Genomic DNA, 17,007 nt, shown 5'->3' on the forward strand with positions numbered 1-17,007 from the left:
GAATTGCAAATTTATTTCACAACACATTGATTAGTGACTGAAGACCCTTAACTACAGCGGTTATTAATGGTATGAAAGAAACGGTGCAATGGCTTCTATACAAATCAGCTAAAAATGACAAACCAAGACTAAATCATTATACCAGAGTCTAAAATGTTACACCAGACAAAACAGATGAGTGTGATAAATATGTGTACGGAAATCACTAGTTTTACATCCCATGTCCTCTTTGATTAAATTATATCATGAAAAAATAAACCCAAGTACAAGAAGTAAAACAAAGGCACTTTTGGCAAAAGGGTTTAAAATGGGAACTTTTCTTTACTATGTATTTACAGGCAGCACTATTCATTAGTGGCAAAGAAAATAAACACCTGATTTTTTTAGTATCATGTCATCTCTTTATCAACAGCTATATAGGATTTCAGTGATTGTGCAAATAGTGTTTTCTTGTGACACATACCCATAAAAACAGCACGGTCCTTATATATATATATATATATATATACACATTACAGGCTATCTACATTTATTATCAAAATAAAATATCATAAAGACAAAGAGAAAGCAGCATAAGTATGGAGCCAGAGTTCATTATTCCCTTAAGCAATATAGGTCTTGATCTTCTGTGTTATGGCTCCACAGCAGATTGGACACTTGACCAGTGACACTGAGCACTTCATACAAGTGACCAGGTGACCACATGGAATAAGCACAATACAGATATCTCTGTCCATACAGATTTTGCAGAGTTTCTCCCTCTGCAGCCTCTGTAGCTTCTCAAGTGGGTCCTCATCTGTAAGAAAAAAAATAAATTAGCATAATACAACTTACTGCTTAGTTTGCAAATATAACAAAATTGGCTCTGAAAACAGGCAGTATGGTACCTTGTTCCTGTGATTTTGCAGGATCTCTCTCTTGTATGTTCTTCTGACAGTCTTCCACAAGTTCCTCAAGGCTGGAGTAGCCCGAGCCTGTCCTTTCTAACTTCTCCAAGATGCAGTTCTCCACTGCACTGGGGTCTAGACCCATTGCAACGGCCTCCTGAGCCATGGGCGAGTGCAGCAAATCTGAACAAAAAGAAGAGACATCAATGTACACTGCTCCTTTTTTCGTCAGTTACTTTTCAATGTATTTTTATCTAATGCAAAAATACAAACAACGGTAGTTGGGTTAAAAATGAATAACTATTTACCATTCATCTCTCTTGAAAATCCATTCTGATGGCTTGATGCCTGGAAAAGAAAAACACAATTTAAAGTTTGAAGCTGAAAACATGAACAAATCTTAGTCTTTCAAACTCACTTTAAAGAGTAAGGAATGATGATGAATAGGGAAAAAGACGTCAGCTGACTTAGATCTGGTGGTCCAGCCTAAAACTCCACTAACTTATTTGTTTGTATGGTCATCATTCACAGCTGATACAGGCAGATTTTTATGTTGTAAATTTCGGCAGAAAAGTTCCTATCTGCCGATAATACACTTTCTAAGCCAATATCTGCAGATAGCTATATCATACTGATAATATTGTGCATCCCTAATTACTTACAAGGAGTCCACAAAAACTTATAATTCGGGCAAATCCTGTCATCTTGTGTGTGCAGAGGCACTGAATACTTACAGCTCTATTTTGTCGTGGGCCTTGAAGCTGGATGCTGTTTACAAATTCTTGTCCCTTCTCTTCTAACAGGAAGCTGCATCTGATTACAAAAAAAAAACAAAACAGGATTTGTAAGAATAAATGCAAATGTCACAGAACAAAGCTGTTCAGAGGGGAGAACTTTTGGTTCCACGGATATCGCACCCAATCAAATTTCTTGAAGTTGGACAAACAAATCTGGATAATGCAGTCTGAGACAGATTTACTCCTGCATGCATTCTCGCAATCAGACCCAAACTGGACTATGTGCTGAACATTTTCCATGTCATGCTTTGACCCAGAGGTTGAACAGCAGAAATGGTAAGCTGTAAGGATGTATCCATACGTTCACCATTCAACATATAACCAGTTAGCTACCTGTTAACTTGTTAGCCAAGACAACCAGAAAAGTTCCAGTTGTGACTAGCCAAAAGGGTGCTATCCCCACCTACTCAAGTCAGAGATATTTCTGTCATTAATCTCACGCTGTTTGTCTAATGGGACAAGGAAGGTAGTCCAGTCATAAATCCTAGTTTGACTTCACTGTGCATGCAAGTGATCTGACTGTTGTTCTTACCCAGGGTAGTGTTTGGCATGCTCTTCCCAAGGGTCTTCCTCAGATTGCCAGCCTTTTAATCCTCCACCACAGCGGAAACATAACACTCTGTCTCCTGCACCTGCAAGGACACATACAATTTAAGCTCGCTTACATTTACAACTATGACACTATAGAAAATTATGACCTGCTAATGTTTTGCTTGATGTTTCATTAGTCCCGCAACTATGTCTCCCTCAGTGCTCTACCTGCGCTGTAGAAGCCAGCTCTGGCAAGCCTCTCATGGTCTATAGGGTGCAGGATGCCTGAAAAACTGCCAAGCCTCTCTTCAAAACTCCCCATATGAACATGAGCATTTCCTTGTCTGCTGCTGCCCTCCTCCCCCATCGTACTCCCCTGGAATGGGATGTTGCCAACATCATGGCCAAGGATGAAGAAGCAGTTAGAGGAATGTTTGCTGTGTTCTCCCCAGGCAGAGTCCCCTGGTTCCCAGCCGTGAAGCATGGCACCACAGCAAAAACATTGCACCCGGTCACTCTCCCCTAAGTAGTAGAGGCCAGCTTCAGCCAGGTCTCGGGGTCTCACAGGAGCTGTGGGGGGCCAAGATAAGAAGGTCCGAAATCGGGCATCCTCCCTCTTCATGTGAGGGACCATTGGATAAACAGACTCATCAACCACCTCTCCTGTTCTTAAACGATATTCCATGTCTTCAGCTTCTTCATTGTAGCCGTTAGTCAGTCTAGTATCAGAACCTGGGCTCTGACGGAGGGGATGAATGCAGCTGAGAAACTTGCATGTTGGCGAAACCTTCGAAAAAGGGGAAAAGACTGTTAATCAGTGTAAAAGACAAATCATAAATGAATATATCTTTTTCATTTCTATTACAAATACCTCTTTATGCCTCTCTACAGGTATGTCTTCCTTGCACCAGTTCTCCACAGTTTTCTGGCAGCTGAAACAGCGAACTCGATCAGCCTGCCCAGTATAATAAAAGCCGGCCCGGGCCAATCTTTCTGGAGACACCTGTGTGGCAAGGCTGGAACCCAGAAAAGACTCCTGGCGACTGGGCATCCGGGAGAAATCAGCCAAGTGATCCGTCTCCCAGTGGCCGTCTTGTCCAAGATCACTCATCATAAAACCAGACAGGAAACTGTGGGGTCAACAAAATTTCTGTAGGCAAAACAAGAAAAAAAAAGTCACATAAGGGGAAAATACAGATAAAAGTTAAGGGTCTAAAAGTGTTTAAGAACACCATATAACTTGTCAGGGATGCACGATAGGGTGCCTAGGGGGGAAACTGTGAGCCCTGAACATATGAATGAAGCCCAAGGGGAAAACCACCTGACTGTCTACTTCCCCACTGCTCTCTCAGTCCTGCTTGACTGAACTTCTCTCTGCACTAGAGAAACGTGGCACCATGGTGGTAATCTATTTATTCAAAACTGGGAAGAGGTACGACAAGTAACTAGTATCATAAAACATGGTAACAATTTTGGGTAAAAGCACAGTCCATTTAAAAATGAGCCTTTTCAGTGGTTGGAATTCTGCTACAAGGCTAGGCTCTGAGAGGGCTACTGTGCCTTTAAGAGAAGCAAACACTCTGTATCACATGGAGGCATTGAATTTTCCATGTGAGGGATGGGCACCAAAGAGGAAGGATTGTTTGTAGGCTTGGCACCCAGCAGTTCATTAGTTTGGCAAAGGGTGTTTCCCGCCCAACTACACGTTCTGTCCCAAAGAACAATAATAAATCTCGTTTAAGGAAAATATAGAACACTATACCTTACTCTGATAATATAATAAGTCCAATACCATCAGGGTGTGAAGCTTTAAAGGACAGACATCACAGAGGTGGGGCATTAGTAAGCAGAGGAGTGTACCGTTTACTCATAACAAGAGAAGATATGTCGCAACTCGTCATAGGAAGAACACCACACCCCCATTTATACATATTTTCCCAGCAGGTGGAACTTTATGTTTTGTTTACTCAGCACCATCACATAGCCTGAGGTTGCTAAGACTTTTTCTTTTAACTTGAGCACACCTGAGCACCTTTCTTAACTGCATAAAGTGTAGGACAGCAGTTCCCAACTTTGTGCCATATTTTGGCAAACATGGGATTTTTTTATTTATACTGTAACAGTAAGTTCTACCAGATGTGTGAACAAGTTTCTTAATAAAGAAAAGCTACAACACGGCCTACATAGCAAATAAAAGTGACTTAATAGATAATAATTAACAGACGACTTAGGTTTATAGTGATAATGGACTGTAACAAACATTATGATTGGCTGTGGATATAGGCAACGAGGCACAATGAATCAGCAGCATTAGGAGAGTAGAGTTAGGCAAATTTTACAGTTTGGCCAAAAAAAGACCTAGGCAATTATGCTATGAGGCTAACAATATGCAACAAGCAAATAGAGAATAGGAGCTGCCAATGATTTATCACGTGCAATCTATTTTTGAGCAACTCAACCTGAAGGACTGCAAAAACCAAACAATAATTATAAACTTGACCCAAAGCAGAAAACATTATTACATCTTGGTGCACAGAACTTAAGCTCTGTGCACCAGGATGCAACTACATATTGATCTACTCCTTGTCTATTGCAGTATACTTTCCTTTATCAATGTGAGCATCTTGTGACCTTTGGATCGAGGGACATGTCGGCATTCGTTAAAAAGAGTCAATCCCAAAAAACCCGCAGGAGAGTTCAGATTCATATGAATTTAGTATTTGCCCCTATATCTGTTAAGTAAACGGCGTTGGTGGTATTGAAGCGTGTGATAGCAAGTCATGACTGCCCATTAAACTAGATGGTTTATAATTAACGACTAGCCTCACAAATTCCAGAACCGTCGTAGCGCTTTGGGTTAAACAATAGCTACACAAAAGCTCATAGAGGTAAAAGAGACCGTCTGTAGCCTGCGTCTGACAGCTGACACAACGGTCACTAACGTTTGACACTTTAGAAGCTACAAGCTCACTGGTCGGACGGTTAAAACGACGCTGTAAGCCATGGTTACGTAATCAATAAGCTGCGAAGACATAGGTTTTAGACCTAGGCCAGTACTCGTTAGCGTTTTAAGAGTGAAACTGAAAAATCTACACCAGCAAATAAACGAAAGCTAGCTAGGTTAGCTTAGCTAATCCTCGTAACGCCATGTCAAAAAGTTACAAGGTGAACGAGCACTGTAAAAGCCTCAATAGTTACCGTTGGAGCTCTTCCGGGGACCTCTTCAGAGTCTGTTTCTGACAGACTTTGGTGTTACCACCGTCTACAGGATACGAGATGAATTCGATCCAGAATACGGGGATGGGAGAGGGGTATTTATATGACACGACCTCGTTTTCAGGAAGTAGAGGCAGCCACTTCTTTCACACTGCGCACCTCGGAGTGCGCATCTGTGCTGGCCAGTGACGTCATCAATTTTCAGAAGAGTTACTAGTGAGGGGATACCAGAAATACCACGGACTGGGAGGTAAATTCGTGGCCAGTATTGCCGAAACTGATTTAAAAAATATTATTAAAGCGGTAGCAAGCCCATATGATACTTGGCCCAAGATAGAATATCGTGAAAAAGTTTTTTTTTCCTGCGATGAAATTCAAACAGTGAAACTTCCATATAATCTACAAAGTGAAATATTTCACGACTTTTTTTGTTTTTGTTTTAATGTTGTTGATTATGGCGTACAGCTCAAAAAAATCCACTACCTCAAAATATTAGAAATCCAAAATAATACATTTATGTACATTATGTACCCTACATTCATGCATTCAGTAATTGGTTGTAGCTCCTTTTACACAAATTACAACATCTATTCGATGTGGCATGGAGCCCACCAGTCTACGGCACTGCTGGGGTGTTATGAAGCCCAGGTTGCTCTGATAGCAGCCAGTCTCATGTCTCTTATCTTCCTCTTCATACTTCCCCAGAGATTCTCTACAGGGTTCAGGTCAGGCCAGTTGGCTGGCCAGTTAAACACAGTAATACCATGGTCAGCAAACCAGGTGCAAACCATGCACTGAGGAGAGGCTTCTAGCCACTTTACCATAAGCCCAGATTAGTGGAGGGCTGCAGTGATGGTTGTCCTCTGGAACTTTGTCCCATCTCCACATAGGATCTCTGGAGCTCAGTCAGATTGATATTCAGGCTCTCGGTCACCTCTCTTACTAAGGCCTTTCTCCTCTGAATGCTCAATCTAGCCCAGTCATTGATATTCTTGATACATCTTCAATGGTGCATGAAAGCATATCTCACCACATTCCCCTGCAAAAACCCTCCGACTAGTGGGACGTCCCCACTTTAATAACTTCCCGTTCTACCATGGAAATATCCAGATCCTCTTTCTTGTCAGATGCAAATTCAAGAAGTTATTTTTTAACAACCCACACAATTCCCCTACTTTCATTCATGTTCAAAATATTTGGTCCTCTCCTTCTCCTAGTGATATAACATTCCCTTAACAAAAGTTGGAGCCTACATGCATAGCGTTGTCAAATCTTTGTTACATTAACCTAAAAATAATGCACTTCACAAAATAAGTTAAATCAAGTTAGCCATACAGGCACACCTAAAATTATTAAGAAACAGAATAAATAACAGAATTAAGTATAGATCCAGTACATAGAAAGTGAAATATCTCAGTCCTCTGTTTAAATTTTGATGATTACAGCTACTAAAAATTTAAAAGTCAAGTATCTCAAAATGGTAGAATATTACATAAGACTAATCAAAAAGGGGTTTCATAATACATAAAAGTATGTACACCCACTTGGGGCTCCTTTTGTACAAATGACTGCATCAGGTGTTATGAAGCTCAGATTGCTTTAGTAGCACCCATCAGCTTGTCTGGATTGTTTTATCTGGTGTCTCTCGTCTTCTTCAAGTCCATTAATTCTCTGTGGAGTTCAGGTAAGGTGAGTTGTCTGGCCAATCAAACACATTAAAAGCAGTTACCAGTAGTTTTGGCCTCACTATGGTTAGGCACCAAGTCCCGCTGGAAAAGGAAATCAACATCTCCATGAAGTTTGCTGCATCCAATGCGTTTACGTGATCACATTAATCTTTTCCTGTAAAACCCTTGTTTACATGACTCTGTCATGAGTCAAAATTGTTTCCTCTGGCATATGAACCAAATCTCAAATTTCCAGTTGTTTTCAACTCACCACTGGCGGTGGTCATGAATCAAAATATTTGTTTTCCAACCATCATTCAAAAAAAAAAAAAAAAGGAGATAAACTTTTGTAAAGAAGAAGTTTAAAATGGTCTCTCATATTTTCAAGATGGTGCTGGCCAGGGCCCTGCTTTCAGTTGTGCTTATGTGGGTGCACATGTGCAAAACGTGCTAAATAATGCTCTCCTTCTCACGTTGTCTCTGTATCATGTTGTCTTTGCGATTTTCAGAGACGCTTTCTGAAGAATTTTGCCACTTACATATTTACCCCCATCTCACAGAAGACCGATATTCATATCTTTCATTTGACTGAGCATGAAGTCTGTTTCAACTTCACCTCAAAAATGCTGATGCTTCCTGCCATATATTTTGTTCTTCCTCATCCACTTCTGGTCACATACTTTACTCGTGCATTGTTGTAGTATAAGAAGAAACCAGATTAAACGTCTACTACTTAAGTAATAATAATAATAATAATAATAATAATAACTTTATTTGTATAGCACCTTTAAAAACAGAGGTTTGCAAAGTGCTTTGACAATAAGCACTTAGTAATAAGCACAATAAGCACAAAAGTAATCAGTTTACTTCAAAAATCAGATAATAATCAGTTTACCGGTGTGCATGTAAATGTACTCATTGACTCTGGCCTTGTTAAAACACAGTGGACTAACAGCAGTAGATGATACGTCTAATAATATTTCAACATACTGAATTTGTGATTTTCATGCGCTGCACACCATAATACTAAATGTTAACAAAAAAGGCTTGAAATATTTCATGTAATAACTTGAATATATGGCAGCTTCACTTTTTTAACCTAAAGTTTTGAAAAGAAATTAACTTTTACACCTGGACCATTGGTGTAGTTAAATGTTGTTTGGAAATATAGCTGTGCGTTGAGAAAAATAATGATCAGAATTTCCTGCTTTTACTGTGTGATCATGAAAAAGTTCACCATCTTTATGTTTATCATGTGAAAGGGGTCTGGCTCGTACCTATTAGAGACCTATATTAGGTTATTTTTCCTCTATGAATCTTAGTAACATTCAGTAGCATTCAATGCTTCCTCCTAGGGATTGACTGATTAACAGTCTGGCCGATTTTCTCGGTCAATATTTGGCATTTGGCTAATTATCTGAATCAGCATTTTATTCTGGCTGTTTACTGATATTGATCAATCAAATATGGCACTATTTGGCTCCCTTACAAATGTGTCTTCTCCTTTTGGCTTTGTTTTTACTCTCCAAGGTCTCACCAAACGTCCCATTCATAACACTTTTTGGCCGGTTATGTCACATGAGTATTAGCTCATCACTTAGGCCTGAGTCTATTGACACAGGCAGCATAAGGCATCACTTCCTGTTTTTCTGGAGCTGTTGCTCCATGTTGTCTCTGGTGTCAGTAGGGCTGGGGATAATGATTTGTTTTCATTTATATTGTTGATCATGCAGCTTGACAGCTTTTGTCACATTAAGTATATTTTCATTGTAATAATAAATGAATAATTATTCCAAATATGGTCACATGGTCTCTTGAACTACTAAAAATCAGTATCAGTGCCGGCACTGAATAATCAGTATTAGTCGACCCCTGCTCCCTTTTCAATCCATTTTCCATTCTACCCAATACACAGTGGCTGGGTGCTCAAATCAGAGGCAACGTCTTTCCCCCAGATACAGTCCCTATTCAAAGTATTCACCCCCTTGGATGTTTTACCCTTTTGTTGATTTTACAAATCAATCATGGTCAATATAATTGGCTTTACGGACAATAGAAAGTACCAAAAAACTCTTTAATGTCAAAGATAAAACAGATTTCTCCAAAGTAATGTACATTCAATGCAAATATGTAATGTAAAATAAGTGATTGCATAATTATTCATCCCAATTAAGTCAGTATTTAGTAGATGCACCTTTTACTAAAATCACAGCTCTGAGTCTGTGTGGATAGGTCTCTATCAGGTTGCACATTGATCAGGTCTGCACAGCCCTTTTCAAGTCCAGCCACAAATATTCTATCGGACTGAGGTCTGGGCTTTGAGTCAGCCACTCCAGAACTATTGTTGTTCTATTTAAACCACTTCTGTGTAACCTCGCTGTATTCTTCAGGTCATTGTCTTGCTGGAAAATAAAGCTTCTCCCCTGTTGTTCTCTGAATAAGATTGTCCACTTGGATTTTCCTATATTTTGCTGCATTCATTTTACCTTCTACTTTTACAAGCCTCCCAGTGCCAGCTGCTGAGAAGCTTCCCCACAGCATGATGCTGCCACCACCGGGACTGACAGTGGGGATGGTGTGTTTGTGGTGATGTGCAGTGTGTAGTGTCCACCTAACATAGTGTCTTGTCTGATGGCTAAATAGCACCATTTTGGTCTCACCAGACCAAAAACTTTCTTCCACTTCATCATGGAGTCTCCTGCGTGCCTCTTGGCAATCTAATTGAGATTTCATATCATTTTTCTTCATCAGTGGCTTTCTCTTTGCCACTTTTCTATAAAGCTTAGAGTGGTGAAGAACCTGGTCAACAGTTGTGTGCAGAGTCTCTCCTATCTCAGCTGCTGAAGCTTTTATTCCTTCAGAGTGGTCATAGGTGTCTTGGTAGCCTGTTACTAGTCTCCTTCTTGCACAGTCACTCATTTTGTGAGGATGGCCTGATCTAGGCAGATTTACACACGTGCCATATTCCTTCCTTTTCTTGTGGATGGATTTAACTCAACTCCAGGGGGTTGGTCAGTGCCTTGGAATTTCTTTTGTATCCATTCTCTGACTTACACTTTTCAATGACATTTTCTCTGAGTTGCTTGGAGTGTTTTTTTCTCTTCATGGTGTAATGGTAGCCAGGAATAGTGACTAGCCAGTGACTGGACCTTCCAGACACAAGTATCTTTTTACCACAATCACTTGTGACAGGTATATTTTCAGAGCTTTCTTTATGTAAAAAAAGACTGTGTACAATTATCTGTAATGCTGACATCCACTTGCATGTCCTTCCTGTAAATGCTCCAAATGAGGTATGATGCTTCATGTTAAAAATGAAGCTTCAAATGCACATAAACATTTTTAGGTAGCTCCTTGCTGCTAGTACCATCCTGTACTCCTGCACTCAAGGCTGATGAGTGTGATATGCTACCTAATCAACCATTGGCCTTCACACATCCAGCTCAGTTGCTATGAATGTGGAGAGAAATATTTGATCTGAGCATAATTATGTGATGTAATGCTGATGAATACTGTGAAAATAGCAGAAACATGTGGCAGGCTGGGGATGGCCATCCCTACTGCCCAAACAAAGTGCCATTATATGAGAAGCACTGAGAAGGTGAAATATTTTTCACAGAAGGTGAATGTTTCTACAGATTGTCAGCAGCAAAACTAGCAAACCATTTTTGGCATCTGGTGAAAAGTATTTTGCTAACATGAAACGTTTATGAAGTTTCTCCATTCATCTTTCTCTGTCTTCCTTTCCCTCTCTGTTAATCAGCTGGTATGGGTGTCTACTCACTTAAGCGCTGAGCCAGTCCTTTTCGGCCACGACCTCTCCATCGAATCATCCTGCGGCTGTCATATTTAAAAATCTGTTCTCTCCTCTGCAGCCAGTCTGTTGTTTCAGTGCGACTGCTGCAACCCTCCTCCACCCCAGCCACCTCCATTACATCTCATCATTGTCCAGGTTCACTTCCTTCATGCCAACCTGCATCACTTCATCGCTACTTTCAAGTCATCTCATCAGTGTCTGGGTCAAGCTCTGTGGAAATCTTCTACTCAGACGTCTCTTACTCATCTTATCTTACTCCTTCCATCACCACCAGTGTCTAGACTGCATAAGGAAGTATCCTATCCTGCTGTCGCCCCCTTTCAAACATCATAATGGAGTCATTTCGCAAAAGACATTCACAATTTCAAATGTTAAACTAGTTTTGAGTCTCTCCTGATTGAAGCACAGTTGACTTTCAGGACCATTAAGGGCTTGGCTCTGTTAACTCACTGTTACATAACCTGAATTTTCAGATTATCTCATATACTCACAATAAAGGGGTCTAAAGTTTCGTTTGTATAATCTTTGGCACGCTCTTACATTTCTCAGTACCTTACAGTTTACATCAACCAGACATACATGGGTGAATTTTCAATTCAATCAATCAATTCACTTTAAGGTGTTCCTGGATGCCACACCTGTTATTTTAACTCAGTATGCCTTGGTTGGTGCAGGTGCCACAAGCATAGTTTTTGCCAGATTCCACTGTTAGGTCCTCTGATGAGTGGGACTCCCCCACTTTCACTGGTTAGAAAGCTGCCTGTACTTCCTTCTGTCTGTTCCGTCATGGAAGACTTCAGATCCTTTTTCGATGCTTGGCGTGAATTCAGAGAGATAGTTTTAATAGTTCCCTGACTTCCCCAGTTTCATTTGACTTTTTTAAAAAATATATAGCCCTTTCTATTTACTCCCAGAGAGGTTAAATTCCTCCAACAAGAGCACACCATATACATATACAAATCTATACGCCAAGTCTATATGCCAAAGACATTTCACAATTTCAAACACTGCCAAACATTTCCAAACTCATAACTTTCATTTTTAAACTTGTATAAATCTCTCCTGATTGAAATATCTTAGTCATTTGTTTTAATGTGATGATTCCAGATCCTAAAAATCAAAAGTCAGGTATCTCAGAATGTTGGAATAATAACATAAGACCAATCCAAAAAAGCATCCTTAATACAGAAAAGTTATGTTTTCTGTGCACTCACTAGGGGCTCCTTTTGCACAGACTACTGCAGCAGGTGTTATGAAGGCCAGGGTGCTTTATTTATGATTTGGTAATGCCTGTCAAGTTATCTGTATTGATCAGTCTGGTGTCTCTCATCTTCCTCTTGTCCATAGATTCTCTACAGCAGGGCTATTCAATTACAAATTCAACTGGGCCAAATTTTAAAATCAAGAAATGTAGCCGGGCCTGACATGTTCATGTGGAGTGTTGCATTTATGGTCTGAAATAGTGTGGGAATTTATGAAAACTTGTGAAACAGGTTACCCTCTGCATCTCTGGCATGACCACAGGCTGGGCCACTTGGGGGTTGGTTCTGGGCCGCATGTGGCCCCCCCGGGCCTCTAATTGAATAGGCCTGCTCTATTCAGGTCAGGTGAGTTGGCTGGTCAATCAAACACAATAAAATCAGTTGCCAGTAGTTTTGGCCTCATTGTCATCAGGTACCAAGTCCTGCTAGAAAAGGAAATCAATGTTTCTATGAAGCTTGAGGGGCTCTAAAATCTTTCCCTAGACTTCTGCATTTAGTGTGTTTACATGATCACATTAATCTAATATGTAAGAATTATTTGGACAAGGATCATGATGCAAAGCATGTACATGCACTTCAGTAATCCTTTTACTGTAAAAACCTTGTTTACATGATTCTATTAATAGTGAGATTTCTTCCCATTAGTGCAGGGGCCATTAACTACATTTGTACAAGGGCCAGCTTCCTTCTAAATGGGCATTTGGGTCCAAACTTTTAAATAAACCAAAGAATTTTCTATAATAGTCTTATTATTAGTAGTATTTGTACAGATTTTTATTTTCTTTTGAATGTATGCAATTTCTAGGCTCTAACAGTGAGATCAGTTGCTATATTGCAGCTAGCCACAGGGGGGCGAGATATTTTAGCTGAATATTTCCATGTTATCCATGAATAACAGCAGTTTTTAAAAAATCAAGAACAGTCTGGTAAACGTGTGTGTCTAATATGTATTATATTTGTTAATAATGGGTGGCAGGTGGATTTCTGAAAAATGGATGAAACATAAATTCATTCCTGGTTAAATTTTGGAAGCCATTTTAATGACTGTAGAGAGTTTAGAGAAAAAAAAACAGAATTACCACAACATATTTTTTTTTCCTTTGCAAGTTTTAAATTTGATAATATTCTAGGGGCCAGATGGGGAGATATGGGGGCCTGATGTGGCCCACGGGCTGCAAGTTGATTATCACTGAACTGGTGTATGACCCATAGCTCAACCTTCCTGTTGTTTTCATCACTCCACTGGTGGTGTCAATGAATCCAAACAGTGCTCGCCATCCATCATAAAAAAGAAAAAGAGTTTTTTTTTTATATATATATAAGAAGAAGACATTTAAAAACTTTTTCTCAATTTTCAACATGGCCTTGGTCAGAGCTGTGCAGTCAGCTGTGCTTTTGTGGGAGTACATGTGCAAAACATGCTAAATAATGCTCTCCTTCTCACACTGCCTCTGTATTACGATGTATCACACTGTCTCTGCAATTTTCAGAGACGCTTTCTGAGGAATTTTATCACTTACATATTTACTCCCGCGTAGTAGAAGACAGATACCTTTCATTTGACCGAGCATGAAGTTTATTTCAACTTCACTTTAAAAACGCTGATGCTTCCTGCCATATATTTTGTTCTTCCTTGTCCACTTCTGGTCACGTACTTTACTTGTGCATAGATGTAATAAAAAAAAAGGAGAAACCAGATTAAACAGTTAGAGCACTGAGGAGTCAGATTATTGGACAAAAAGACAGGTGGGTTTTTCATGACCCTTTCATTGTCATTATCTGGTTATGCTGTTGCCTCTTATCAGTCAATCAGTTCACAATAAGATGTTCCCAGAAGCCACTCCAATTATTATAACTCATGAAATGTCTTTTAGCGTAGGCGCCACACAAGCATGGTTTTTGCCGGATTCCACAGTTAAGCCATCTTTGGTGTGGGACTCCCCCACTTTCACTGACGAACTTCCAACTTCCTGATCCGTTATGGCAGCATTCGGATCCTTTTTCTTTGTATGATGTGAGTTCAGAGTGATAGTTTTACTGGTTCCCATGACTTCCCCAATTTCATTTGATAAATATTTGGTCCTCTCATTGTATGCTTTATTAATCATGTTGAACATCCAGTTGAAATTTAACATATAATGAAGGGATAGCCTTACATAGGCTGGTTGGCAGGACTCCCCATTTTATTAACAAGAAATTTGCCCTCACTGCCTGTTCTATTATGGAAGTACCCAGATCCTCTTTTTTTGTCAGGTGAGAATTCAAGTTTCATTTGATTTAAAAAAAGATTTAGTCCTCTCACTGTACTGCTGCTGAATTCCCTGAACAAAGGTTGAAAACCAGCATCAGTGGAGTTCTCTACAAAATCTTTCCCACATTAACATAAGAATGATGCAATTATTATAAAGCCCAGGTTGCTTTGGTTGCGCCCTTCAGCTCGTCTGTATAGTTCTGTCTGGTGTCTGTTTTCATCCTCTTGACAATTATCCATTGACTCTCTATGGCTGGGCTATTAATTTGTGGAACCTGGGGCCGAGTCAGGCCCCTGAGGTCATTTTGAGCAGCCCTTTAAGTGGCTCAGTAATTTTGTAATCATTTAAAGATTTTGAATTTAAAAAAACATATGTTAATTGTGTTTGCGTGATAATCTGTCACATTATTTATTCAATTAATGTGGCCCATGTCACAGTGTTGTAAGTCATTCCTATTTATACAAATACTCTCATTTCTCCCTAAAGCCTCCTATAGACTGTTGTTTTTAGCATGCTACACTGTGAGACATGAATCTCCAATGACACTGATCATCAACTGGAGGCCCGGGGGGCACAAGACTATAACAACGGCGGTCTGACAACCTGTCTCACAGTGTGACGTAGGACCACCGTTTTTGAGCCAACACCAAAGATATCAACACAACCGTCATTTTTTGTCTGGGATAGCCCAAAAATGCACAATGTATAGCAGGCTTTACCCATGAGCTGTTCTCCACTCCAGTGTCTTAAAGCATACTGTCCATTACCTGTAGTCATGTTCTTGGTAGTACATAAAGCCACTCATACAGTGTACAATTTTTAGCCAATTAAGACAGAGTTTTGATCGTGCATTGTTTTTTGTGCAGTGTGCACAACAGCTGACTACGGCCCAGCATCAGGGGCGGTTTTAGTGACTTGGAGGCCCCAGGCAAAGATCAATGTGAGGCCCCCCCAATATCACTCACCTCAACTTCTTTGATGACGCCATATGAACAGGATTTAACAGAAGCGGTACAATGTCCAGTGCTTCACTAATAACATATTTAACTCCATTCAGTGTAAGAACATCTGCCTTATAACCAACATCTGTCAGGTTAAGTATTAGTGAATAGTTGTTTACATCAAGCTGGACAAACTGCATCCACCTTAGACAGAGAATAAAAAACACAAACATAAATCTGATGTCTCCTGCAAAGAGAAATGAGAATGAAGACTCTCTGTACTTAAATGATTTTAACGCACAAACTTGTGGCTTTTCTACATCATTTTCTGAAGTTCATGTACTCTCCTGTTCTTCGGGTTTCATGTTTTCAGGTACAATATCTTATTAAGTGTAGCTGGCCCAAGGTTCCATCAAGAACTTAATTCAGTTCATTTGTATTTCTGCATCAAATGAGCTGTATAACATGGGTTTTTATTATGTTATTAAGAGAAAAATACAATAGGCTCTATTTTCAGTAATTTTTTCATTAAATCATACTGTACTGTAGGAAGACAGTAGGGCCGACAGTTGGGTTGGGGGCCGGATGTGCTCCAGTGAGACATCCTGTTGGCTGGGGAATGTTTTAGCAACATCAATACGACAAAAGCTGATGTAAAGGCTGCTGTAATGTTTATAAAGAGAAATGTTCCAATATTAGATGCAGGTACTATTTAGAGAGTGGTAAAAAACATAAGTGAGATACAATTGTAGGAAAACAAACCTGGGCAAATTCTCGAGGCCCTCCATATGGACGAGGCCCCAGGCAATTGCCTACCTTTGCCTAATGGTAAAACTGCCTATGCCCAGCATGCTGCTCCTGACTGGTCAGATGGATCTCTGGTGTTTTTGATATTTTGGTTGAACGACTATCCGCACTCCCACAGTAAGAGCAAGTCCGTGAGCAGAATCCTCAACTTTGGAGCAAGTTTTTGTAAACTGTATCTAAAATAATATATATATATATACTATAATGAAGAAAATAAACGTGCAGGCCTACCTGCAGACCTCCAGCTAAATATTTATTATTTAGCTGCTTGTGGTGCTTGCTGGTGGTGCTGTGTGAGACATAAATGGCCAGAGCAGTTTTGTCAATGTTTGTAGCAATTTTAAGTATGAAAACGAGACTATAGATCTGACTCCAACCTCCACGTGTTAGACCTTTTAAAGGAGACTCCCAGCTTAAGCAAGAAATCCAGAAAAAAGTCACTTTTTGCCTAAAAAAAACAAAAATTTGATCCAGAGAATAGGCAGTTCAACAGCTAATGTTACAAGTCAAGAAGTCACACCATATTTTTGGCTTTAAGGAACAAGATAGAGCTAATTCAGCATCACTAGCTGTGGCTAGATTTTAGGTTTTAAAAAACGCCAAATACAGACACAGATACCTTGAACGTGTGCTTGCATTAATTGTAAAGATAATATCCAAAAGGTTGATTAATTGAAGTTGTAAAAAAAAAAAAACGTGCATACTTTACACGATACCTCTCTGGCCCTTCATTGGGGATCATTTTTCAGGAACTCAATCTGATATTTAGGAATAATCAGGTTGAGGAAATATCTGATGTGACGCATTAACCAGCACTTCAGTAATCCTTT

The 17,007-nt window shown here is 39.8% G+C and overlaps 1 protein-coding gene across 1 annotated transcript; it reads right to left on the reverse strand.

Moving 5' to 3' along the window:
* LOC121515941 (X-linked inhibitor of apoptosis) lies at window positions 1-5,581 on the reverse strand. Its single transcript, XM_041796918.1, has 8 exons — window positions 5,414-5,581; window positions 3,087-3,365; window positions 2,444-3,002; window positions 2,217-2,316; window positions 1,622-1,700; window positions 1,196-1,235; window positions 888-1,070; window positions 1-796 (listed from the first exon to the last, which is right to left on the reverse strand). Exons 2-8 carry the CDS (start codon window positions 3,327-3,329, stop codon window positions 603-605), a joined length of 1,398 nt encoding a protein of 465 aa, XP_041652852.1. The 5' UTR covers window positions 3,330-3,365; window positions 5,414-5,581; the 3' UTR covers window positions 1-602.
* Window positions 5,582-17,007: the final 11,426 nt, after the last annotated feature.

This window comes from Cheilinus undulatus, linkage group 10, assembly GCF_018320785.1.
Source record: "Cheilinus undulatus linkage group 10, ASM1832078v1, whole genome shotgun sequence".
Lineage (NCBI taxonomy): Eukaryota > Metazoa > Chordata > Actinopteri > Labriformes > Labridae > Cheilinus > Cheilinus undulatus.

Bases quoted from the DNA above. Each gene is read 5' to 3' on its own strand.
- LOC121515941 (XM_041796918.1), bottom strand. From the start codon at position 3,329: ATGATGAGTGATCTTGGACAAGACGGCCACTGGGAGACGGATCACTTG. The intron at 3,003-3,086 runs GTATTTGTAATA...CCTTTTTCGAAG, and splicing joins CTGTAGAGAGGCATAAAGAG to GTTTCGCCAACATGCAAGTT. The intron at 797-887 runs GTACCATACTGC...TTTTTCTTACAG, and splicing joins TGCAAAATCACAGGAACAAG to ATGAGGACCCACTTGAGAAG.